Source organism: Megalopta genalis, chromosome 5 (genome assembly GCF_051020955.1).
Source record: "Megalopta genalis isolate 19385.01 chromosome 5, iyMegGena1_principal, whole genome shotgun sequence".
Lineage (NCBI taxonomy): Eukaryota > Metazoa > Arthropoda > Insecta > Hymenoptera > Halictidae > Megalopta > Megalopta genalis.
In genome coordinates, this window is record NC_135017.1 from 24,040,636 (window position 1) to 24,068,579 (window position 27,944).

The 27,944-nt window shown below is 44.4% G+C and overlaps 1 protein-coding gene across 1 annotated transcript; it reads left to right on the plus strand.

Annotated features, from left to right (window-relative positions):
- LOC117223950 (uncharacterized) lies at positions 1–27,047 on the plus strand. Its single transcript, XM_033476558.2, has 11 exons — positions 1–268; positions 12,337–12,359; positions 13,337–13,419; positions 14,297–14,720; positions 15,282–15,745; positions 16,247–16,596; positions 16,679–16,860; positions 16,938–17,060; positions 17,299–17,355; positions 17,582–17,707; positions 21,077–27,047. The coding sequence occupies exons 1-11, from the start codon at positions 246–248 to the stop codon at positions 23,446–23,448; spliced, it is 4,227 nt and encodes a 1,408-aa protein (XP_033332449.2). The 5' UTR covers positions 1–245; the 3' UTR covers positions 23,449–27,047.
- The last annotated feature ends 897 nt before the right edge of the window (positions 27,048–27,944 follow it).

Below are 27,944 nucleotides of genomic sequence, written 5' to 3' on the forward strand. Positions count from 1 at the left end.
AGCGTGATCCACGATCCAAGGGATCTCTTTGCCGCAGTAGCAGCGGGCGCGCGCTAGTGTCGGCATCGGTGCTGCTCGTCCCTTTCCATAGACCCAGCACCTTCCACCTCTTCGCAACACGAACCTCTCCGAGGGACAGCCACGAGCAGAGGAGAGGAGAAGAACCGGTTCCTATCGGCTGGTGGAAAGCGGCACGAGGCACTCCGGATTTCGTATCGTCCACCGGATACCAGAGGCTATCCGACATGAGCACGTCGACGATCGTGGGGTAAGAATGGATTTTCCCTTCCGCACTCTTTTGCAACCCCTGTAACGCGAAGGACCGAGGCCCTTGACCTGCTCGCTTAACCCGCCGCCCGAAATGGTAGCTAAGGCAGCGAAGCTCTGGCTCCAATTCGCCAATCCATGAAGCACAGTCCGTTCCGCGAGAGCAGAAAATGTCTGGGAAACTTGATATCCGGAGATTGTGTTGTTATAACCATTCGCCGATCTGCTTCGTACGCTGTTGCTTTAGACGATCGCTAGCATCGTTCGCTTCGCCGTTTCTCTTTTCGTCGGTCGAATGCCTCGGAAGAGTTTAGCGGAAAGATGTCATGGACACCGCGAGCTTTGTTCCGTGTACTATGATTTTAGATAAGAACGCCAGTAATTTGACTATCTTCGTGGAGAGAGACCATGGATGTGTGTCCGTGGTAGCGAACGTGCTGAAGTATGTTAGCTCTTGTCAATGGGAAACACGTAGGTGTCGTGTAGGTCGAACGTTTAGCAAGCTTTCTTGACAAAGACGGTTTCGAGGTACCAAAAACATGATGCTTGTTAAGCAACAATCGTCGATGATGGTTGCGCACGCCAACAGTCGGGTGCTCGTTAGTATTCTTCTGGGTTGTATTGGGTTGGCCAGTCGTTGCGTTTTTCTATGGGGACAAACGCGACGACTTATTGGCCAACCTAATAGTTATGCATTGAATTTTTGCAGACGAACAGCTCTTGGCAAATAGACTGTAGGGTTTCTGACAGACACGTATCCAAAGATCGGCGACTAGTGGTAGCTACGAGCCTATTGGTCGCTGACGAAGTCGACTACAGCCGCGACGAACAGCCTGGCGATCGTGTAAACGTAAAAATCGTTTCGGGTACAGTAATCCGAGTGTTTTCGAAGCTCGAAAACTGTGAGAGAACGAGTGGATCCGCGAAACCGTAGTGCCTGGTCCCGGGTTCGTCGACGAGGCTCCCCGCGCGGAGGGAATTTTCGTGGAGTTTAGGTCTATAGGGTGCGAAGAATGGAGGAGCAGACTGGTCCGCGCAGTTTAGCCGAGCCTAGCAGGCTGTACAAGCGTCTGGAAGATGAGTGATTGCACCTCGGACGGCCGGTTGTTTATCGAAGATTTGCGATCGACGCGGCCGGCTCTTAGCTAAAAGTAAAAGTGAGAGAGCTACTCGGGACCGCTGTCTCTCGGACGACCGCGTCGCCTCGCTGCCAGAAATGGTAGGATAGTCGGAACTGGTTTCCACTTTGGCGGTCGGAGCTACCTAATTCGTGGACGGAGATGTTTGTATTTTTATCTGCCATCTTGCGGCTCGCGGTGGTTCGCCTTTTTTCTTCGTTTTTCCCCGTTCGATGCTGGACGTGGGTGGAGGTCCGTTCGCCGTTTTCTGGCTTCGATGGCGGTGAAGAAGTTTAGTCAGGAGGTCCCTGGACCGAGGGACTGGGAGCACCATACGGGAATAGTTCGAAGTCGGTAGCTGTTTTGGTAGGAACACGGTCGCGGCGACGGTTTCGGCGACCGAGGTAATCTGCGCAGTTGATTTTCTCTGTTTCCAGGTTGCTACGGAAATAGCGGCTGCTTTTTGGAGCACGTTAGGGGATTGGGAAAGGTCGGGATCTCGCCGGTTCGCGCCCATAGTGTTACGTCTGCGATTTCGGGCCGGAACCTCGCGTTTTCCATCAATTCTTCCGAACAGTCGGGCTTCGGCCGTTGCAAACGTTGCGTAAAATTCGGAATCCACGAAACGGATCTGTTAGAAAAATCGTCCCTGTCGCGTAAAAACCTTCGATAACAATTAAGCATGTAAAAAAAGGTCTCATAAGTATACGATAATTCCATTATAAGTAGTCTATTAATAAAAATTGAATCTGTAAGTTCCGGAACGTAGTAAATGCTTCTACCACAAGCAGCTTCCTGCAAGGAAACCACTTGTTAGGAGAATGCAGGATGTAGAGCATGATTCCGTCGTAAACATTTTCCTTGATCGGAACCATTCCTTAGTCACGATTGGTTTGTAGAGGCTTCAGAGAAGTTCGCAAACGCGAGGTCGAGGCGAACATGGTGAACAGTATGGAATCAGTTCTTTGGCGATGCCTCTAATGTAGGCCTTGCGGGAATTCCGAGAAAAAGCTGCTCGACCTATATTTCGACGAGGAAAACACCGCGGAGTGACCAACGCGGAGTTGCTCTGCCCAAATCGCTCATATTTGCATTTAGCTGCAGCAACATAGCGTGCTTTTTATCATCTTTAGTAGATCCAACGGGCAACATCATTTTTCGAATTTAATCTTCTTCATCTTTCCGGTTTCTTCAAATCTTTACCTTACTTTTCATTCTCTACATGTAACATTGAGAACTGAAAGCGCTTAGGATGATCGAACCTTCGAGCTGGACATTTTAGGGACAGAGTTTAGAATTTATTCTGAAGTCGTTGTTTAAAAAGTTGTGCGATTATGGAGAATCGATTAAAACATGGAATCGAAATTCAAAGCGAACGAGAAATGATCGGATACACCGTGGGCCAATTCGGGACAGAATGTCTCCCAGAGAGAATCAATATAATTTCGTAAAAGCACTTGTGCTCGAAGTCGAAACACAAACGAAAACGCAAATAGCTATTTTTGAGGAAGCACGCGATACTCACGAAGAACTCGATGCACCGAAGTAAGGAGAGGCTTGGGAACGCATGTTTATAGTCGCCACCCACGCCGGGTTTCTATATCCACGCGGATGAGTAATCTCACCGGGCAGCTCGATGAAATAATCGATGCATCGAGACCGTTCGATTACCCCTGTCCCCGGAGCGTCTCCCGAAATTCAAGGCGCAAGATCATCGACACCGTCGATCCCGACATTCTCCGCTTTCTTTCTGGTCTCGAGTGGGCGATCGATTCCCGATACATAATTTCGGGTCGCTACCAGCAACGAGACGCAACACCCGTCCCGAAAAGGTGTAAAGATAAATACAAGAGGGTAAAAGAAATTTTATAGCTTCATCATGATCAAATGCATACCCGTTTAAAGGGTTTTAATAAGTTTCCTTGGAACGATAGTCTCAAGCTGTTGGATAACACGACTCGGTTGTTGATCTTCGATTTTTTAAGAACCGTTGAAATTAGTCAACCTTTTCGGACAATTAAAATAAAGTCTCGGTGGAAGGTTCGTTGCGTCTCCTGCTGTGGTAACGCTAAATCTATCGTAAGTTACAAATAATAGGCCGCGTGTGTGGCTGCGGCCCACTTTTGCTGCGAAATTTGTCCAAGTTTCACCGCCTATACATATAACCGACCAACGTGTGCTATTTTATTAGAATGATAAGACTTAATTTATTATAGACTTTTCGCCATTTTTATTGTAACGTAAGCTTGAATGATGGCATTTATTCAATCGTTTCTTAAGAAGGAGTCGTTGTAGTTTCAACAGTTCAGTGTCAAAAATAATTTTAGAACTAGAATCGTTATAGCGATCGATTGGACACAGTGTGCAAAAGCGAACGTTGGAAACGTTTTTAGTTGCTCTTTATCTCTTTCGTTCTTGACGAAATTTTGTTCTTTTTTCGTTAACGAACAGCCATCGGGCATGCATTTTCGCGACAAGGAATTCGCGAGAGGTCCCTGTTTCGTCGACACCGAGAAGTCACGACCCATTCGATCGTCGAGAGTGCAATTCTTTCGGATGTTTAAGACGACAATAAGTTCTCGCACGAGCCTGTAATCCCGCCGTTGGCCAGGTTCCTCTAGATCCCCGCCCACGCGCGATCCAGTCTTGGACGACCCGTTTGCCGGTGAAAAAACAATATTTTGGATGTTAGTCAGCTACGCTCGATATTTCCGTCGGTAAACACAGGTTGCCTCGAAAGTGGCCGAGCCACGCAGGGTGCGAACTCTCTCTCTTTTTCTCTCTCTCTTTTTCTTTCCCTTTTTTCTCTTGCCTGCTCTCTTTCTCTCTCTCTCTCTCTCCCCCTCTCTTTCAGCTTTGAAAAAGGAAAATATGGTGAAATGGAATGTCAGTGATATAAGCGGTGACATAAGAATCGCCCCGCGGTGACTCGTACGTTTCTCTGTTCGACTTCTGCGCCAAAGAATAAACAAAAATAGTAATAAATCGTTAAAAACACAGACGTTATTTTCTGAAAAAATTTGCCCGTTCTCGAAGTCCGTTAAACTTAATAAAAGCTCGAGACCCGATCTCAAAGGCTCGCGCAATTCATTATCAAGGTCCTCTCAAGACCACCCACTCGAGAACATAGGAGAATGCTACTTGAAACGCATCTTTGGATGCAGAAGCGCTCGTAAACTCCAACCTGTGCATCGCGAAGCACTCCTCAAAAGCATATTCACTGTTTTGCGATACCACGCGTAAATCATTAAACCACGAATCTCCACGATTTTAAACGAATCTTGACGTACAACATGCGAAACGCTCGCTCCAGTGACATTTGATACATTATTTTTAATACAGAAATTATCTTAAATATTTTCAACAAAACGAAATTCTCTCGTTAATCATTTTAATAGGATCGCGTAAATTGAGGCAACGTGTGCATGTAATTTTACAAATGTTCAATGTCTGCCATCTGATCTGAAATTACACTTCAAAGCTGCACAAGTAATAATTGTATTTGAAATATCCAAATTTTTTAATATATATATTTAAATAACCAATTTTTTTACTAGATTCCAAAATTAATTTTTATTCTTATATGTTCGAAGCAAACCGAATTTTATTAGGATTTTCAGAATATAAAAGAGTTAAATTAATATTTCCTACGATAAATTTTAGCGTTCTACTTTCAGTTTCGTTGATCAAAATATACTTAAATCTTGTGAGAAATTTTGAGATTGTTTCTTTTTTTGCTTAACGTGTTAACATTGCCGAAACAATAATTGTAGTTCGACAATTCGGTTGGCTCGGAGCGGGGTGACTTTCGTTCCGGTAAAATTCCGAAACTATCTATCCCGTGTCCGAGAGCGAGGATCGAACGATCGACGGGATGGAAATACACCGACGACGGGTTTCTAGGTCCACGCCTACGAATCGTCCAAATTTGAACGTCACGGAACCTTGCACGCTATTAACAACCCTGTTGGCCGCGCACGATCGAGACGCCGTCGCCGTCGTCGTCGGATGACGTGGTCGCTCGGACGCCTCGTCATCAGGGAAATTCGCAGGTGTGAACGACCCCTTGATCGAGGGGGTACAAGAAAATTGTTCATTGCCACGTGCCGCGGCGGCCCGGTCGACGCGGTGTATTTTTAACGACGCGTCTATCGCGGGCATCTTCGACGGCGCTCGACCGAATGGTTCAACGTTCAAGAAACGACAGGCTTCGAATCTACAGAGTGAATCAAAATTAATAACACACGATGAACTGAACTTTTAGTAAGTCGAAACATGCGCGATCAGCTGGAGCAAACCGTATTGGAATCTTCTTTGACCCCTGGGACCTCTCTGGATTTTTATTCGATTTTTATTGGACCCTCTTAGGCTATGGACAATGTGAAAAATTAGCGCTTCGTTTTGGGATCTCTTGGACAGCCTTGACGAAAGTGTCTTTGATTTCTTGGATGATTTTTTCTAAATTGATTTTTCTAAATTGATTTTTCTAAATGATTCTTCTACATTTTTTAGACCCCTTCTCTAGTAATAGCCTGAAAGTTAATAGAATGAATGTTATTCCATTCTTTTAAGTTGAAATAAAATTGAGTCTTCTTTTTAGCAATATTTAAGCATTCAAGTAAATGCAGCCACGCAGTAAATATAAATTTTCTGGTTATTCTAAGAAATTATTTATTTATTTAGCATCAACTCTTTTCATTGATCTACATAAATTTAACAAAATAATAATAATAATAATAATAATAATAGTAGCAGTAGTAGTAGTAATAATAATAATTAGTATTGTACATCAAGGGATTAATCTCTGCAAAAAGTACAGACGACATAGAAAATTGGCGCGCTCGAATCGACTTCTCCGGGACCTCCACAATGAACCATATCTCGTTTTTCGTGTATTTTGTAAAATGCTCTACGAAGGTGCGGATTCGTCAACGGCAGCTGATTACAATGCGTCAACCATGACGTGGGGAACGATCAGTGCGATCGGTATTTCGCAAACCGGCGGGTCACATTGATCGGGGCACCGTCAGGTGTGTCTTCACCTCCGCGGAAAAACCGTGCGGTGTCGAAGCCCCTAAAAATAAAATAATCGGAAGCATTTTGTGCGCAGGTCGGCCCGCTCTAAATTTAACTCCGCCTCGCGTATCTACCTAAATACACTTGTACAAGCCACGGCAACCCGCGTTGGCTGGGTTCCGAGCATCGCGACACCGTCGCGTCTTCGATTCGCCGTGAAAGTTCCAAAAGCTTTTCCAAAAAAAAGACAACTCGAACGACTGACTTTCATGTTACTAAATCCATATCTTCCGCGACGTATTCTATTTTTTCGCTTTCGACGGAACACGACGCCTCATCGTTGTTGTATCACATTTTCGATCATGGTCACAGTTCTCGAATCTCGGTCGATTTTTCTGCGAAAATTGAGTGCAACGCCACGTCGTTGCGTCACTCGCTCGAAATCGAGATCTCGTCGAGATGTTAAATAAATTCTGAAATGATTATAAATGATCAACGAAGAGTCATAAAATTATTACATAAATTCCAAGATTACTGTACAAATTGTTACATTAATTCTGCAAATAATGTGTACAAATAATGAAGCCGTGAAATTGTTACATAAATTCTAAAATCATCGTACAATTACCGAAGTCATAAAATCGTTACTGAAATCATAAAATGCAATGGAAGCCAGCATGGAATTATTAAATCGATTCTAAAATGACTTTTGTAAAAAGATGTCTTTTTCCCGATATGGTAATACAGTTACATAAATCACAATTGTACTAAATAGATTCTAGAATGCTCGATCTCGGTAAACAAGCTTCCGTGTTTCGGATTGTTTCGATTAGGCACGATTCGCGATCGATTAACACAGCGGAACGATTGTCGCAGGAATTCGGCAGGAGATTTTCCGCGGATGGCGAAGCGTGGATCAGTGGTCAGCGTTTATTTGATCCAGTGGATCGTGTTTCGCTCGGGGTCTCTCGTTTTTCAAACGAACGTGGTGTAGAAACGTTCGATGGGTTTTCCGAGAAAGTTGCCCGCCCGTGGTGAATTACGATTCTACCGTCGATAACAGTGACGTCATCGGTCGCTGAATCAATGTTAAAATTAGTGGAGGAGATATCGGTGTCGTAGTTCGCGTGAATCGTCCGAGAATGTTAGTCGTCGATGGATCGGGGAACTTTTTACATGTAGGCAAAGAAAGGAGGAGAAAGTGCAAGTATTCGAGAAAGAAAGAGCACAGAATTTAGGTTGAACCATCATGAATCTTAACATCAAACTTACTATGATCTTCAAAATGACTGATTTCACATTTTTCGTTTCGAGATTGTTCAGATTGTAAAGATTTCAATAAATTGAATAAATTTCTTCATTCAATCATATATTATAAATAAAATAAGGAGACGTCTAAATAAAATCACTTTTGTTTTTATAAAGCAACACAAGGTTTTTAGGTTTAGACCTCTGTAGGATTAGTATTAACAATTTGACGGACGTTATTCTTACTTAGGAAATTAATTTGAAAATTAGACAATTATTGATTTGAAAATTAATTTTTACGCCGATCTATTACATTTTCCAATTTTTATAAGGATTCGCAAAACATAACGAGAGGGGAATTGATTTCGTACAACTTAACTTCTCAATTTTAATTTGGTTAAACAAGATATTTGAATTTTCTGAAATTTTTTAGCGTGTTGATGTGGCAGTAAATATATAAGAAAAATTACTGCTGTCTTTATTATTTAATTCTCATATTAGTACTGATCATTTCATTCTATCTCCGTTCATTGTTATCTTATTATTATTGCTTCTCCATCCAGAACATTTTCTGCAATAATGGTTCAACCCCATTGACATAATAAACTATTAATAGTTGACATAATAAATAGTAGACATAAATAAACTGCTATTATTGATAGTTGGACAGAAAACAGAAAAGATTGGATAAGAATACATTGTTCTATAAGTAGAAAATAGAATAAGTAGAAACAGAAAACCGTGAACTGGGCAAACCGGAGGGCGTAAGTAGAAAAGGACGACAATCTCTCGACGACCTATTATTCTGCTTCGTCATACAATAGCGAAGAATATTCCGGAAATTGGCGAGCTTTTCGGTGGTGGTCGCATAAAACGAACGACACGTGCCGCGGAGTAAAAGTTCTCCTTCGAAATCTATTATTAAAAGCTGACTTTCGTGCAGACCACTAGCCGTTCGATCGAATCGTTTGGGGGATTCCATCGATTTTCTTGGTCTCCCGCTAAATGTCAATCTTCGTCGCTACTTTGTCCCGTCTCTTGAGTAGTGGCGACAGTTATTAAGAAGTTCGATCACCCAACAAATTGGTGAACGCTCGGAAAACGCGAATAGCAAAAATAGAGACCTATCAATATTAAGCAGATAGTAGCCGCGGCTGCTCCTTGAAACCGTCTTAAAAATATCGACTCTTTAAATAGCGGATCATCACAATCGTAACTAAACGCCGTTTCATCAGTGAAATAACTCCCGGCTACTTTTCGTGTCACGGACGGATCGCGCGCCATTGAAAAACCGGCTATGTCGGCGAAAATTCGCGCGAAAGGGAAATCTCTAGTTCCGAAAAGAATTTATAATGTGAAATTCTTCATTTTCTGTCGGAAAATTCATTCGAAAATCTTGCAATGAAATAGAGAAACTCGATAATCGCGTGGAACTTGACTAAACCCACCAAGGGAGGCAAAATGATTCACAGTTTTTTTGTTGAAAGTCGATGAAACCAAAACGACTCTTTCCTAGGAAATGATTGAATCAATGTTTTAATGCAGGCATACGTTATAATAAAAATTGTACTGTTATTGTCAGTCGTGTTTAAGACTCGGTAGGTTTAGTGTTGAATCGATTCTGCATTTTTTATTATCAACACTGACTGATGCATCGCCCATATCTGAGGGACGGAATTGTTATATTATAATTCCTCGATCTTAATTCGATTAAGTAAAATTCTTTAATTTTATACCATTTTTGAAGTCGCAGTTCAAGTGTTCGGTTGAACAACACAAGTTGATTAAATAATCTATTTATATAAGTAAATTACCGACGATTAAAAAATGAGGAATTAAAGTGATTTTGATAAATCTGGATCGCTGTACAAAATTGATTTCTTTCTTCTTTGATATCGTTTGGATCGTTGATTGTGCCGCTCGGTTATCTCGGGAAACCACCTACAGTCGTCGATGACTGGGCTTATTTATTTGGCAAAAGTGCAAATAAAGGCACGGCAGAGATACCGTAAAAAGTTTCCATATAAATCGTGTCGGTGAGGGGTCACCTTTGCATCCGAAATTAAAACGTACGTCGGTGTGTAAGGTGCGAGAGCCGGGTTTTATGAAAACGACACTCCCACACGCTCGGCTTAGACGCCATTTAAATGACAATAGCTACTGGACCACCCGGCGTGTCCAATAAGCCCGTCTTATATTTTCCACTGCCGCCAATTGACGCTAAGACGGTTCGGCTCGAGAATAAAATCGAAAAAAGACCTGCTGCTTGAACTGCTTCCAATGTTTTGACTCATAGAATCGATCCCGATCCCTTGCGACACCGTCGACAAGTGTCGATTCCATTGAATTTCCTAAAAATAATTTCCTTCGTTCTCGTCGACGAATCTTCAGATCTTCCGATGTTTTCAGAATATCAGTGTTTTTAATTAACTCGAGGTCTGATGAGATATAAATAATCATGTTTTTGATTAATTTAATTTATTAAATCAGCAAATTAGATAGATTATATTTTATTAAATCAGCAAATAAGATAAATTATATTTTATTAAATCAGCAAATAAGATAAATTATATTTTATTAAATCAGCAAATTAGATAAATTATATTTTACTACATTACATTAGATAAATTATATACACAATTACAGCTTATTCAATTAAATTAATTCAATTTTATTTTATATAATTACAAATATATCAGTAGTTAAATATTAAAATAATTTTTTCGATATATTCAAGCGTACTGATTGATAAAATATAAACAGTCAAAACTGGAGAGGATAGGATTTTATTAATTGCAAACTCTCGAAACGAAATACTTCTGCAAATATCCGCAGTCACCGATAAAAAGATAAGATAGACAATTGAATGAAGAGGGGAGCGTGTTCGGTTCGTTCTTCTGCTTGTTAACGAGGCGTGCTCGACACTACGATTCCGAATTGATTCGCAGGAGGTCACGACGGTAGCCACCACCGTCATGTCTAAACTGCTTTTGGAGTTATCAAGGAACGAGCCCGAAATGGTAAACTACATTGTCACGACTGCGACTTATCTCGCGATGACTCGCTCCCGCTTCATTACCTAATCCCTTTTAAGGAAGCTCTCCGGTCCGACGGAAGGCTGCCCCGCTTAATTACCTCAACGATCGTCGCACGTAATCGGCTGTTGATCAATTGCGGTATCGCGGTCGTAAACGCTCCGGATCACACCCAAAAATTTATTTCGAAGACGCGATACTTAAAAAAACTCTCGACGTCCGATATCATCGTTGCTTGTTTAAACTCTATAAACTACAATCAAATTCGATTGGCGCAAATATATTGGAACAAAAATTAATTTTCATAGAGACAGATGGGACCAGTCGCTAGAAACAGCGTTTCAATGGAACTTTTACAACTTTTATTCGATCACTTTTTACATCTTACCAATCCGTACATTTAAGCCCTTGATACGAATGTTACTCGTTTCTTCCAAAGTGAAACAAAATTTGATTCTTCCGTCATCGTTTCGCCAAGAAACGAAAGCAAATGAGAACACGCAAGAATTTAAAATCGTGTCCTTCTATTTATTAGTAGTTTTTAAAGAAGTATCAATCAACACAGTTGTGGAAAAACTCGCAGTGCAAGGGGTTAACTCTATCAGACGAATCATTAAGACCGTGTTCCTACTGACGACAGTTAATTGAAGAACAAACAGTTAGAGTCGTCTAAGCGATAGCCATTTTCCACATAAAACAGATGCGAACATAAAACAGATCCGTCGAGGATCGCCGAAGCGATGTTAGCGCTCGAAAACGCCGAAAGGAATTCGCCGGACACCTCGGTGTCCCGTGGCGAAAAGAGTATACGTCCTCGACACTTTAATTGGAACGCGACCCGTCGACGCGATGCAATCGTATAGTCATCGAAATGACTGGTTTCGTCACGAGCGGTTCGAGCAGAGACACGCGGTCCCGCTCCACGTAGGTGCACTAAAATACCGATACGTGAGTCAACGCGTTCCGCAGATAAGCGAGGAATGCGTTTCCGTTCAAAAGTGAACTAGAGCGACCGAATCGCGCTCTTGATATCGTTCCCCGTGTAATCGATCGTCTCGAGGATGATCTTGACCCTCCGTCGATACTGCTTTCCTTCGTCGGAAATGGGAATGAAGGCAGACGACGTTGCTGAATTGACAGTGAAATGATTGACATTGGATCTAAGCACTATTTCATAGTACTCTATAAAAATAATGAAGATGCATTCATTGAGATTATCAGCGATTTTTATATAAATGGTTCGTGAATATGTCTTTATTAGTAATTGCAAATTAAAAAGATTGGAGCTTGTAATTTTGGGTGAGCAGATGCAATTTGTTTGGAGTTAAATATCTTCTGATGATGCTCAATTGGTATTAAAATGATCGACCCTGAATCTAAACACTATTTCATAATACTTTATAAAAATAATGAGGGCGCATTCATTTGGGCTGTCAATAATTCAAGATTAAAGAAATCAAAACTTACAATTTTAGGTAAATAGATGTAGTGTTAGTAGCCAAATATCTCCTTCAGTTGTGACGGTATAAAGTACATGTTGCACTGTGTGCAACCGGAAAGACTTTTCAAGTCCAAGTTCATTTCACATTATTATTAACATCCAATGAATATTCTGTGCGGTGTGATTAACGACACGCATTTCTTTGTTGCAGGAATTCGGAGGGTCCAGTGACAGGTAAGCCAAGCGAACAATAGGAAACGGCGAAAGTATCGGTCAACGAAAGGCGGAAGTCATCGGCAATCTGCAGACCTCATTTATGATCTAAGATAGCCACAGTTCTCGGCATATGCTATACGTCAAGCTAGCTTAACGAAAGTTCAAGATTTAACCCTTTGAAGTCGACGATTGTCTGACGATTTCAGGATTATGAACTTTATCCTAGAAATTTCAATAATAATATATAATTTGATTATGTATTAGGTGTAAAAATTAATTCGATGCCTCGGTATTCAATTATTTATAATTCTGATTTGAATATTAATAATTGTCTACTATATCATAACATTTAAGTATCGACACTTATAGTTATGAAACATTTTGAAAACTGGCCGAAACGAAAACTATTAGAAATCAAGATGGCAAACACAGGCATCGGATTTTCATTTATTCCGGTCACTCCAACATCATTGAACAGAAACGAATTTACGATTGGAAGAGGTGCAAAAAAATATCGACGAAGTCATTGCATTAAAATCGCCATTTTTTCCGTCAAGAAATTCGTCGATTGCCTGAAAGCCATCGAAAAGAATGAAGATATTCCGAAGAATACCAGATGGATGATTACTTTATAAATAAATACCTTTTACGTTTTACAAAGGCACCGAATTAATTTCTACACCTAATACGTAACAAACGATCATGATATATTGTTCATATTTCCCATTGTCCAGGCCTCTGATGCATGATCCAGTTTTCCAACGAAAATATTTGTAGAAATTTCAAAAATCCGCGAAGGGTTAAAAATTCGAACTTAGTTCAGTCGCAGACAACAATGGCTAGGAGTAAAAATCACTCGAACGTTGGATTCGTCGTCCGAGAATTCCTACGAGCTGTAACTGCATAATGATCCGTCCGATCGTATCGCGATCTCTAAGGGGGCTCGGACAGCCGGGCCCCTCGTTAGCATTCCACTAAATCGCTAATCGTTCCAGGACTCTGTTCCGCGCCACCTCCGCCTCCACCCCCGCCTCCATCAACTGGCCAGGTGCCGGCCATGAGGATCAACACCGTCGAGGTGAGCCGAGACCCGTCAGTTTACCTTCGTGATTCGTCGCGAGCGAGCATTGTCCTCCTTAAAAACCGTTCGCGAGTAAACAGAGAAGAGAAAGGAGAGGAAAAAAAGGAACGGTACCGCGCGTTCTTCTCTCGCTATTGAGCGTACCGTGAAATTGAAAATATTTGCGTTAAAATGACGCTCGGGTAAACAGAGAAGCAGAAAAGATCGTGTTCTCCGATTCTTCGCGTGTATCGCGTCGCGGTTCGAGTTTCCGTCTCCTCTCTGTTGCCAAGGAATGCACCGTGAACCTGAAGATACATGCCTATAAGAGAATAAGCTCGAACGGTGTTTCGTCTTCGACGTTTGTTCTAGATGGTAAGAAACAGTAAATCTTATCGCTTCACCCTCGTTTTTTTTGGCACGACGCCGGGTGTATTAGTGCACGGTTATTTGTCAAGATCGGTTCAATTTTTACGGAAAACCAGTGTCGTACGTCACATCAGCGTCTTCGCGATTTTTAAGATTTTATTTCACCATTGATTTATGTGCCGCGCCGAAGTAAATCCAGACCGTTCGTTCATTCAGTGGTCGTTAACTCGCCGCCTTGAAAGATAAGACGCGAGTGTCGGCAAAATTGTTCTGCATGTGATTAGCGGCACTTGCTGAAAACCTTGCGCGGTTAGACGTTCGTCGATTCGTTCCACGTGTCAGTATAAGAATTCCTCGGGAGGATACAACACTATCGAGAGTCACAGTGAAAGTAAACAATTATTATATTATATACACATACTCTCGAGCCGATGTAACGTTTCCCGTGTCGAGATACTTCTTTTTTGGTGAAAGATTTGATGGCGTCATATATCGACAGTCACGATGTGTTATCTTCTGAATGCAGGCGCCTACGATAAGGAGGCCGCAGCTGGTTAACGACGGCTACGAGCCGCCGGCGGCGATTCAGAACGCGATGCTGACGAAGGACAAGAAGCCTTTCACGTACACGCCGGGCATGGGCGGCAAGCTGGACCTCTCTCAGATCCGGAGCCCGAGAATGGCCCGCAGAGTGGCCAAGAACGCGAACGACGAGGGCATCGAGGGCCCGCCGAAGTCCGCTCTCGAACAGAAACCGGTGCCAACGACGAACGCTCCTCCGAGCCTGTTCATCCAACCGCAAGTCGCGATACCAGTCTTCCCGACCAATATTCCAGTGCCACCCCCCGCGAACAGGACCCCACCCACGCCACCTGCGAACAGGACGCCGCCGACACCCTCTGCCAACAGGACACAGACCACACCGACCCTCAACAGGACCCCGTCGAATGGTAAGCGATCTTTAACCGGGTGCTGCACTAGTGGATCTGCGATAATTTGAATTTTTACTATTCAGTCTGATAGCTGGATTCTTTGTGAACATTTTAAAATACATTTTGTTTGAATATTCACATAATTGCAGAAGTTATGGCACTGAAGGTAACCCAGTGCACAGTTCAACGGGAGAACAATATTTGTGTGTAAGGAAATTTTCGTGAATTTTTTTGAAAGAATGTTATTGGATCCTGTAATTTTCAACTGGCCACGATTATTCAACAACGTTCGAAGAATGTATCTAAATTTTTATGAGCAATAGCAATCATTTTTTCCAGAGTTACAGTGGTCAAAGAGCGTCACTAGAAAGAAGTTAACCCTTCGCACTGCATCTCTTTCATAGCCACGTTTATTAGCATTTCTTTGTCCTGGGGACTAATTTTTGATAATTTTCGTTAATTGTACGTCTTCATTTATTTTCAATTCCTAGACGTTGATAACAGAGCAATCAGATAACATTGCAAAAGGAAAATTGCAACAAAATCGGTTTCAGCCGAATAAATCCGAAATCGTTCTAGTTCCAGAGAGGCAACCGGAAGTGATAAAGCCGGTTGCGAAGGTGGAGACGAAAGTGGCGCCGTTGGCGACGACGTCCGTGCAACCAGGTAGCCCCGAGAGCCCGAGCACGCCGACCCAGGTGACCCTGGCGAAAGCGCCGACGCCCTGGATGCAGAACAAGAACAAGCCGCAGGAGGAATTGCCAGAGTGGGCGAAACGATCGAACGCGAACAAGCAGAGTTCATCGCCGGATAGCCCAACATCTCCGCCAGTTTACACTGTCCAGCAAAGTCAGCCGACGCCACCGCCGGCCCAAACGCAATGGCAGCCGGCCCAGCAGAGGCCCCTGTCTCAGCAGCCTCAGTCTTACCAGAACCAGCAGCCCCAGTCTTTCGCTCAGCAGCAACAGAAACGGCCATATTCTAGTCCTCCGGTGTCCCAGCAGGCCAATTCACAGCCGCAAGAACGCGTGATACCGATCCGCGTAAGTCGGCCATCTTGGATCCTCTCACCTCGCATCTTGGCAAACCCCGTGCTCGAAAATTACGCAACAAATTCGGAGAATTCTTTCTACGTTCTCATTTTGAGCTGTGAGAGTTTCCTCGTGTCTGAGGACAATAAATTTTGAGTCGAATGACAAAACATTCATTTATCTCTGTTTTGTCATTTAATGTTCATATTCAAAGCATCGATTTAAAAGCGCCTGAGTCGCTGGATTTTATTTTTAACAGACCGAAAACAATCTTGTATCTATATTTTACAATAACGTGCCTCATCTGATGCTCCCTTATTCGAAATAAGCTGTTTCTATTTCTGTTATTGTAAAACATGGTGTTTGCCCGTAAACAAATTAAATTGAACTAAGTAGTCTTCGACAAAAGAAGTTAGGCAATCCGTTATAATAGACGCGAAATAAAAATATAATACTCTTTGAAGATTTCTAATTTGAGACGCGGAAGCTGATTCGCAACGATGTGTCTCCTAGATCGAGGACAGACCGTCAGTGTTCGACGTGAAACGCGAGCCAGGTCACCATCAGTTCAAGCAGCCGAGTCCTCATCATCAGCAGCGATGGGGTCAGCAGTCGGGCCCGAACCAGATGCAGAATCAGGTGCAGAACCAGATGCAGAATCAGGTGCAGAATCAGGTGCAAAAGCAACCGGTGGCAGTTCTTCAGCCCGCTCCATCGACGGGCGGTGCTTACATCATACCCATCATGGTCGAAGGCAGCGAGAAGAAGCCTGTTGGAGGACCGGTACCCAATTCTTCGTTCTCGCAGCCGGCCATGGTGGTCAGGAACAATGTACAGGGTGGCGATAGCCAGACTGTGAAAGTGTAAGCTCGACGCGACATTCTAATCGATACGCGTGCTAATCATTGTATCTTTATAATTTAATTGGACGATGTCTAATTAAAGGATACCGCAACGTGGACCAGTCTCCGTTCAATCGGACTCGGGGCCGGTTCAGTCCCGATCGTTCCGCGTGCTCCAGAAGATCACCGACACAGACTCAACGAACGACGTCGACCCAGAACAGCTTCGCAAGCTTCAACTGCAAGAGGACGACAGGGTTCTGATGAACAAATTCAAGGAACAAGGTACGCAGAGCATTCAAGCGTACCGAACGTACTATTTCGCTTCGATAATTTCACTATGAAGGATTGTTGCTTTCTAGTTGACAACGAAAATACGCTTCACTACGAAGAGGATCCGAGATATCGCGGCTCGGCCATCCCGTCTCGAGCCTTCCGCTACTTGCAAACGATGACTGACGCCGGAGACGTGCCTGTTACGTCCAGTGAGTGTCCTTTTCGCACATCCTGTCGACGAGGACTCCGCGGAGTCGCGACACTTATCAGGATTCTTGAGCTTTCCGACACTGCGCGACTATTTTCCAAAAAATTTGGTCTTCCATTTTTAAGGAGATTAAACCAGGCCTCGCGAATTTAGCCACGATTAATTGACAACTTATTGTTAGAAGAGCATTGCATCATGTATCGATTAAGTGTGTTTGTTAATATGTATGCGTATTGTAGCGCCGCGACAACAGGCCGCCATCAACAAGAGACAGAACAGGAACTCAAAGTCTTTCGGTGAGTACATCCAAATGTATAAAGATAACTTTGACATAAACATCGTTATTCTATCGTGCCCAAATCTTACGATACGAAGTAACAGTCGATGCATTGAAGCACGAGAAAAAATGCATTTTACAGCGCGAGACTCGGAGTCAACTCTTTTTTAGACCGTGCGATAGTCGCACGTTTTCGACGGGTCTTTTCAACGGTAGAATTTTAATTCGATCTGCGACTGTTTCAGAGGAATCACAAGCGAACCTGCCGCCGAGCGAGCAACAGGTCCCGGAACCAAAGAAATACATGGGCAGCGCGATTCCCTCGAAGTCCTTCAGGATACTGCAGGCGATGACTGCACCGGAGAGCGTCGGTGAGTATCCTTGCAATGGACGCTGCGACGTCATCCAATCATCTCGACATGTGTATCGTGACAATCATCGGACGTTCTGCCTCTGACAGAAACTATTTGATCAAAGTCATGAACATCGCTGTCTCAAGAATTTCTCGTCCTTCTTTCTGCAACAATTAGAACCTTTCGGTATCTTAAGCGCTTGGAGCACAGTGAAGGTGACAATTGGAATTGCCAAAAGTTGTTCTGAACATTCAAGGATCGCTCTCTTAGATCATTGAATCTTCTTCTTTTTCTTGTGATTATTTGAATACGTGGGAAGCAATGTAACTGCAAGGACGATGTAAGTACTGTAAATTGTCGCAAATTGTCCCTCGGCTTGGAAACAAAAATGGACAACTTGAGAAACGGAGACACGATTATTCGAGCTCCGTGACTCGTTTTTATAATTGCCGATTGTCAACACCTATCAAAAACGAGCCACGAGGCTCGAATAATCGTATTCCTCTTCCCAAGTTGTCCATTTTTGGTCTCTAAGCTGAGGGACAATTCCGGAGAATTAACTGAAGTCGTAATTGGATATCATAGCAAATCTTCGATCGAATGCTTTTTGGCAGGGGCGTGCACAATTCACGCAGAAAATACCAAACACGCTACTCGTCCATCGGATTAATCGCAAATACGCTTCTATTGACCACTTGTACCATTAATTGTTCAGTGACAAGCGTCTCTCTCTCTCACACACACTTTTTCTATCTATCACTCTCACTCTCTCACTCTCTCACTCCCTTTCTCTCACCATTCTAATGAACGATTAAAAATACTGATGTAGCGAATGACTGCGTGCCGTCGCTGGGACATTCCCCGAATCCTGTGTTCACAGGAATAAACGAAAATTCCTTGGCGTGTGGTCAGGTCGATTTCCGGGCTGCGCGAGCAACTGAATTTGTTCGGACGTCTCCGGGCGCGCGACCCCGAGATATCCCATTTCTCAGCGAGAAGTCCGTTCGAACGGAGGCATAAATCGCTATAATGTGCAATTTTCGAACGTAGATGCCTGGCGAACCAACCTCCCGGCTGTTACACGCGAATCGGCCGATCTTTTGTCACGTTTGTGCCATTCTTTTCTTTATTTAGACAATGTTGCTCATAATTATAGACTCAATGTAACTTTTACAATTTTACTGACACTTAAACGAAAGCCAAAAGCCTGTATTTGTATATTTCTATTTTATATTATTTCCAACATGGAAATATACAAATACGATGTTCTGCTAAGTTTTTGTCTAAACGTCATTAAAAATGTTACTTTGAGTCTGTAATTATTCACATCACTGCAGATTAAAGTTTAAAGTTTACTCTTTAATTTTATTTCGAATTATAGTTCAGTCACTCTTGTCCCATTTAATAGGCTGATGCGATAAAGAAAATTCACGAAACGGGCACTGTATTCCAAAGAAGATTTTTTTATAAAGACAGTTGAATTTCTATGATCATTAGAATTTTGTTAACATTCGTGCCCTTCGATAGGTTCAAGTAAATTCTCGTCACCATGGACAAAAGCACGGTCGCGTCGTGTGCAACAGCCGAGAATTTGTGGTTGATCTATTAACGATCCAAGTTATGGTCGTTCGAGCCGTGTTCAAAGAATGTATATCGAACAGTAGAGAAACGATAGATCGACGTTAAGCCGCTGGGATAATGTCGCTGGAAACGAATATGGCGGACGTATGGCGAGTTACGAATGGACTGGGTACTTAACCGGGAATGTTGCATGTTCTATTAATGATTTCACGTGTTCACTGTCGCTGATCATTGACGATTACAATAATTACAAGCGGTCGTTTGCATGTATCTGGATACGAATATTATTTTGGACTCCGATACACAGGACACAGGGCGTCGAGGCGGCGACAGGCAGCTGCTTCGATGATATATTCCCGATAAAAAACGAGTCTCTCCGAATCGGAGAAGAGCGCAGTACGATCGATTGAACGATCGTAAGATCGGCCTGCATCGATCACTCTCGTCGACGCGGGGGACCGATCGTTCTACCTGCTAATTGTCCCGCTAGTTAACAGCCTGTTGGAGGACTAAAGAACGATTTCCCCGGCAAGAGATCTCCATCCGGCGTCACTGTTCATCGCGAGAGCATGTCTTCCGTCTCGGGTGTTGAATCGAGCTGGTTGCCGCGTTCACGAAATTTTCGATGGTTTCCTTTGAACACAGGATCACACGTTTTCTTTTCTCGTAACCGTCCGAAACTACACGTCGCTTGTCCTCGCTGTCGGATGCTCCAGATTCCGGGTCATTCTCGCTTGTCTGTCGGTTTCTAGCTGCCGGAAGTGCGTCCACGTTAGACATTTACTTAACTCGCGTTCTCTCGTAAACCTGGCAAAAGATTTGTTAGTCTGAAGATTTTACTTTTCGTACGACGACGAAATATCCTGAGATAAACGCAGCGAGATACGATGCGATATCATGGATAATTGAATTTTGAACTATATATGATGGTCGCTTCTGACCACGAGTACTTTCAGTATGATGATTTACTGATCATATGATATACTTTCTACTAGAATAGAAATTCTATTTTTAGAAATCTTATTTTTATATACTCTTTCTACTAGAGTAGAAATTCTACTATAATTTCTACTAGAATATTTACTTTCAGATATGATTGATCATATAATGATTTTTTCAAGCAAAGACTAAGCGTGCGCCAAATGTTCGTCGATGGACTGCGGATCTTCGTGCGAACTAAAGATTGTCGGCATTAGCTGCAAGAAGTAAAGAAGAATTCTTTCTTCCTTGAAAAACTTCAATAGAGACATTAAAATATTGACATCCTTAAATTTATTTAACATTGAACCTAATCATAGCGATATTATAGAAAGCAAGATATAATTAAATTAAATTCTCAAGACAAGCACACGTTATAACAAAAATAGCGAGAAGTTTAAATAAATGCTGTCTTGTCATTCTTGCAAAGTTATTTTTACCCATCAACAGGTTTAGCGATAATCTTTCTGTTGTTACAAATTTGACCAGCTCAATGTTCCAACAAATGCATGAAATCCGCAGTCTAGTTTTTCAAGAAGCAATTACACATCGAGAAGAAAAGTCGCATTGGTCAGAAGCGATTAAAAAGTTAAGACGAGTGATTAAAACATTGTTCGACCGAGAAATCGAATGTCTACCGTGGTCGCACGGTGTCCGAACCTCTTTAGACCTGCCTGGTATGTAAAAACCGGGGACGGTGAACGGTGTGTGGGTGGGATCGGAGGATCGTCGACAGGATAGGGGCGGAAACCGCAGGAGCACACCGACACCCGAAGATCGGAACAGCTGAGAACTTGTTGTCTGAATGCATTGTGCTGTTTGTTGTAGCCACGCAAGAAAATCGTCAAGCAGATTACACCTGCCAAACCGAGAATAACGTTCCGGGCAATCAGCAGCCGGTCGTCCTGCCCCCGCTTTGGGTCCCCGAGGGCGGCTGGTGGGGCTACTACCCGCTGCCCTATCCAAACGACTCCTATCCCTACCATCCGGACAACACCGCATACGTGTACTTCCCGATCTACAATCAGAATTACTCTAGTTACCCCGGGGCCAGCGACGACAAGCCTTACCCTTACCCCCCGTCGTACGTGGTCCCGGTTCCTCCGCAGGCTAGCAATTGCGATCACGGCTTCCAGCAAGCCAGCTTCGAACCGGCGAACGCCGAGCCGGCTTCGAAGACACAGGAGAGCAACGACGTCACGAAGGACACGAACTGGGAGAACAGTGTCTCGAGGACGGCCAGCAGCGACAGCAAGGACAGCGATTGTACCACCGCGATGAACATAACCGACGAGGAAGAGATCCCGGAGACGATCGCCGCCGTGGAAGACGACCTGCCGGACCGTTCGCAGGACGATAAACGCGGCACTGCTAGTTCGAATGCCAGTTCGAATCCTAGTTTGAACCCTAGCTTGAACGTGCCCGTGCCTAACTACACCTACATAGACACCAGCGACTCCAGCGAGTCGACGGATTCCGAGTCGCCGATGGACAACGAGTCGGTGATCGAGTCGTCCAAGAGCATCAGCGACCGGAACTCCGGCGACACGTCCTCGGAGAGCGAGGACTCCGATTCCTACTTGGCTTACTCCACCGGATTGAATCCTCACGGCAGGGTCGAGAAGGATCAGAAAGCCGGCGCAGAAAGTGTCACAGAGAAGAGCGTGGACGACGAAGAAAGAGCCGAGGAAGCAGACGCCACGGTTCCTCACCAGCTGAGCGTGATCTACGAGGACGAGCAGACGGACTTCGAAGGTCCTAGGTCGCAGGAAGCGAGGAAGCAGAGGAACCCGAGTGGAACGGCTTTCGAGGCCACGGACGATCCTCCCGACGAGGTTGACAACACGACGGTCAGCGTGAGCCTGCCGTTGAGGTTCAAGTTCTCCGTGTCGGAGAACAACGAGGACGTGACCACGGTGATCGTCGGGGACAGCACCATCAAGAGAGCCTGCGACAAGGACGACGCGAGAGCTTCCAGGCCCCAGGAGCAGAAGACTTCCGTCGAAGTCTCGGCGAACTTCCGAGTGGACAACGACACCTCCGCGGACTTCACCGTCAGGAGAGAGACGTCCGATGGCAAGCGGAGAGGCCAGCAGGCGCCGAAGAGCGTCACGGTAGACAGGATCAAAGAGGACTCGTCGGAGGAGCACGAAGACCCGGTGGTCCCCCACGTGAACTTCACGCTGAGGAAGATCCCGACCAGGCTGGGCCGGATCAACTGCGAGGAGACCGTCGAGACGGAGTTCACGATCAAGAGAAGGAGCAGCAGGAAGGAGGAGGACTGTTCGTTGAGCACGAGCACGGTCACGTCGAACGAGGACAGCTCGACGATCAGCAGGGAGACGGTGATCGAGGATCGGTCCGACGTCAGGGACTTCAACAAGAACGTGCTGAAGCCGGAGGTGATCGTCTCCGAGTGCAACGGGAAGGACTACTCGGAGCAGGATCGGATAGAGAGCGGCGTCGAGTCCTCGAGGAAGATGGAGGAGGAAAGAAAGGAGCCGAAGCACCTGCTGAGCGTGCAGAACTCCCGCGAGGAGACCGACGACGAGGACAGCGGCGTGACCTCGGACATGAGCCGGATGATCTCCGAGGTGGACACCGACTCCGAGTGCACGTCCACGAGGAACATGAGGAAGTACCAGAGGACGCAGACGCACTCGCGACTCTTCAGGCTGCTGAACGACGACTCGGTGCCCGAGGACTCGTCGGCGAGGAAGCAGCAGCTCAGCCTGCCGCTCAAGAGCAACGGCTTCAGCTACGACGAGAGCTACTGCTCGAACTACTCCAGCGGCCTCACCTCGCCGGAGTACTCGCCCAGCTGCGAGCAGTCCTGGCGGAGGCTGCACGACCTCGAAACCGGCCAGAGGACGGTCGACCAGAACGAGGAGCCGCGCGCAGGATCTGCGCTAACTCGGCAGGATCGAGTCGCCGGCAAAGAGGACCCCTACTACCAGGCCTGGAAGACCAGCAAGTCTCCCGTGGCTGGCGACCACGACGTGGTCCCGTCTCTGGCCTTCAAAGTCCTCGAGAGCAGAAGACCACCCTGGGCCTACAAGGTGAACGTGCTCTGTCCCAGGATCAAGAGCACCAAGAGCGTGCCGCGCGCCCTCCAAACCAGGAAGACCGAGTGTTCGCCGACAAATCCGGTGTCCTCTAATCCCATGTCCTACGTGAACCTCAGAACCGAGCGTTGCTGATGGCCCGGGGCTGATTGAGGCCGTGTTTGGCCGCGAGCAACCGGTCCACGGAACGAGCCTCGCGCAACTTTTCTCTAGATTCGCAACACTGGGCTGACTATTGCCCGGGGGGGCTACAGGCTACGTGGTTTTTTTTTCTATCGGTACATATCGTTTCCATATAATACTCATCTGTATATCGCTCTTTACTTTTCTTTGTTTATCTAGTTTTATCAGTCTTGCGTCTTTATTTTTGTTAGTTTTTTTGTTCCTTTTGGTTCACTATTTTGCTCTTTTTTCTGTGTTTCTCTCTCTCTCTCCTTTCTTTCTTCCTGTTTCTTTCTATTTCTAGTTTGATCTGGTTCTTTTGCTCGTCGACGGGAACCCTTTCGCGAGAGACGCTCTGTCGTGCGGCGGGAGTCTTGAGGGATGCGTTTTCGAGCGTGGTCTTGTCAAGGGAGTTATTATGGAGTAGTAAATACATGATCGGAGATGTTACGAAGGTTATGAGAATCGCGAGAAGATCGTACCGCTCGTGAGGCTATAGTCCTCGCGCGACAAGAAGGCAGCTTTGTTTTTACATTCCCCCTCTCACCAGCTGCCTCACTGCCGCGGCGGTCGCTATTGGTCGCCGCCGATCTTCGTCACCGCTTTCGGCCAATAGCGATCGATAACTGCGGCAGTGGGGCAGCTAGTAAGAGGGGGAATATCAACGAAAAGGTGCCTTATTGTCGCGTGAGGACTATAGAAGGATTATGAATCGCAAGAGTTTCGTCCCTTTGAGAACGAACGTGAAACGACGGTACTAGGACTGTATATCTATTAAACGTGTAATTTGTTTCTGTATGTAACAGAAGATCAGAGAATCTAATTCTCTGAGGAATAGATTCCTGGTACTTTCAAAAAAGACTGAGATACTTCCGCAAAGAAATTATGAAGATCGAAATGATTACTTTATAGACAAAAGATATCACGAAAACTACGATGTAAATAAAAATTAGATAACAATTGCAGGAGACAGAATGATCACAATCATCGCAATGACCATAAGAGTCATAAGAAATATAAAGATTGCAATGATCATTCGAATTACAATATTACAAAATAAAATGATCGCAAGATCATAAAGGTCGCGAACATCGTAAATCATAAAAAAAATCATCACAAGAAGAATCACAAAAATTAAAAAAGAAAGATAAGGATCGTTAAGATGACAGGAACCGTGAAGATCACAGTGGAAGAACGCAAAAGACATAGTCTCTTACGAAACTAATGAAGATTGCAAAGAATGCAGACGACTATAAAGATCAAACGACGAAATACACTCTCGTAAACGCGACAGAGTGTCTCGCGCAAAAGGGCTCCACTTTCCCGTTTATTTTTTCTCCATTTTTCCCTGCGCCTTATCGCATCTCTCATCAAGTTTGCGTTGGCCAAGAAGATCGCCAGCGTCCGAATCACGTGGAAATTATTCTCGCGATAGTATCGATCCTGTCAGCCACCGCCCGGAGTATTTTTTTTTCTCTACTATTTGGTTTTTGTTCTTTTCTTTGTTTTATTGATTTTTGTTGCTGAAACTTGTTTTACTAACGCCGACGTCGCGACGTCGCGACCCGGTTTGTGTTACCACCACCGATTAACACTTGCAGTTCAGTGTATTGTTCCACGATCTCTGTTTTCTTTTCTGTTTCTTTCCGCCGGGAATGTTTTGCGAACGTTCGAGCAGCCACACGCTTGAGAATTCCAGTTTGAGAATGATCTGGCGCTTCTGGTTTTCTTGTAGCGATGATTTCGTAGGGGGAGGACAGGGGGCCACGACGATCCATTTATCGATCCGAGCGATCGATCGTCTTCTATCCAGTCTACCGTCGACTATCCAGCGATTCGTTTTTCCATTGAACACCCTGTGCAATGGAACTGTTTTTCTTTTCAGAAACCAAGTGTACACGGAAGAACTATTCGGTCGAGTGATAAATAACTTCCGTCATTTTATCAGACATTTATTTTGTTTTTTCTTTTTTAAATATTATTTCTCTTCTTTTTCTATTTTATTTACTTTCAACCCTTATCTATTTAGTGCTAACAAAAACTCGTTTGTCCCGGTGACTCATAGCGGGTAGATGAGAACAATAGACACTGTCTGGCTGTATCGGAAGTTATTTACGACTCGACCTAATAATTACGGAACAATTAATGTTTGAACTGTCCGTTCCTTGCAACCGACGTAGAAAATGGTTATTTTGCATAAAGATTCGCAGTCTGCCGATAGTATCTCGATGCTCTCGTTAAACTCGACGCTCCCGTAGGATTCAGCATGAAGAATCATTTCGTTCCCGATCTCGTCACACGTACCCGATTAACAAACACAGCTGCATTCATCACCGTCCGCATGCTTGGTTGTGCATTTGCTATCGGCTGCGATGCATCTTGCGATACAGCTCTGTAATAATAACAACGGCCGCGTCGACTCGCGATTTTCCAGTAAACGCGTGCATGCGAAAGGATCGACGCAGGCGAAGTTTCTCGATCGCATCGATCGCGCTGGGGGAAACGCTGATGTTAATCCACGCTTCGATTAAATTGCACATTAATGTCATTCATTGCCTCGATCGGCTTCGATTCGCCAATGGAGTACCACGCCACCGGAAATGGACCGCCGGCCAGGTTATCGATAAATCGGCATCGATATCCCGGCGGTGATCACCTGAATTTTGTCCCTGCGAAATTGCTTTCGTCAGCCACGAGCTTTCAAACGATAATCGAAGGGGGAGGGGAGACCCGTGCGAAGCGTTCAGACGAGAGGTGATCTTTGGCAATTTTTTTACAACGCAAGACCTCGATGAAATTTGTCGCCACTTTGCACAATATATTCTTTAACATCTCGAGATAGAAAATGTTTTTTCTCGTTACGTTTTATCGACTTTTAACGAAATGGCACATGTTATTCCTCGTGGACCTCCCCGTCGACGGCGCGCAGTTTGGCATCTTTTTCCTTCGATTTATATCGAAAAGTCAAGCATTTTCCTCGTAATAGTACATATTAAAAAATCGAACATTTTCCTCGTAATAGTATGTATTGAGTATGAACTGACGTCCCTCGTAATAATAATTATTTAAACCATATTCATTGCATAATCAAGTTAGAAATTTATGGCAAAAATCGTTCTTTGTGTTCGAAGCCGCGTATCTCCGACAATTTTGCACTTTTTAACGAGCAGTTTCGTTCATGCGACGCGTAATACTATTACGAAGAAAGTGTAGTTCGATTTTAAGACGCGGAAAAGCAAAGGAAAAAATTCTAAAGCAAAGGAGAAAAATGCTAGACCGCGCGCCGCGTCGTCGACGCGGAGGTCCATAAGGAATAACATGTGCCATTTTCTTAAAAGTCGATAAAATATAACGAAAAAAAACATTTCGTATCTTGAAATGCCAAAAAATATACGTGCCAAGTGGCGATAAATTTCATCAAGTTCTTGGGTTATAAAAAAATTGCCAAATATCAGCTGTCGCTCCAACGCCTCCCACGAGTCTCCTCCCTTAAAAAACGAATCTTTGTTATCCGACCGAAAGGATACAATAAAAAACGATTAATGGGAGCACCGTTTCCCGACGAACCTGTACGTTTGCGTTAACGTTTGTTTCTCTGGTTTTTCAGGTCCCGACGCAACTGATTACTGAGCAAAGACGGGTACCTACTTAGGAATCATGGCATTGTTAGTGTGTTTTCTCCTTGTTTCTTCTTTAATTTCGTCATTTTTTATTTTGTCTACACCGGCGATCCGCGGCGATCGATCGAACGACGCTGCCTAGATCGAACGACCTACCCAGAGTCCTCCTCGTCCACACAGATTTCTGCGGATCCTACATTTTCCCCCCTTCTCCCCGCCTTTTCTGTTCTATCCTAATTTCGACGGTCCCCTCGGTGGGTGCGCGATTCCGAGGGACGATTCATCGACGTTATCACGCGATTTTCTTCTTTCGTTCTTCTATCTTTCTCTCTCTCTCTCTCTCTCTCTCTCTCTATTTCTCTCTCTTCCTTCTGTCCTTTTCGCGAGACGATCGATAATATCGCCGGGACGCGTCGATCCGCGGCCGGCGGTGTCGCGCGAGCGGTTTGTTCACGTAGAATCAATGCCTCGTTGTGACGTTCGTGTACCATTTTCTTTCTTTTCCGTTCCGTTTTAGAGAGGAGGTTCGAAACCGACCCGAAGTAACCGGCTGAAAGTATGTTTGTATCGATACTGTCGCTACCTTCGATCTGTCCTTGTGCCTTGTTTAGTGTAAGTTGTGTAAAATAAATTATTTGTAAAGTTATCCCCCCTCCCCTCGACACCCTCAATCATCCGGGCTGCGGCGCGTCGGCGACATCGTGATCGGACCGCGGATTTTTCATAATCGACCCTTTGCACTCGAGGCCATGCAAATGTAAAATAAGTTCTCTGACTTATGGTATCTCCGTTTTACACGGCGAAGCGCGTTTCATGCGTATGAAATTGAGTCTCGCGACTCGCGCGACA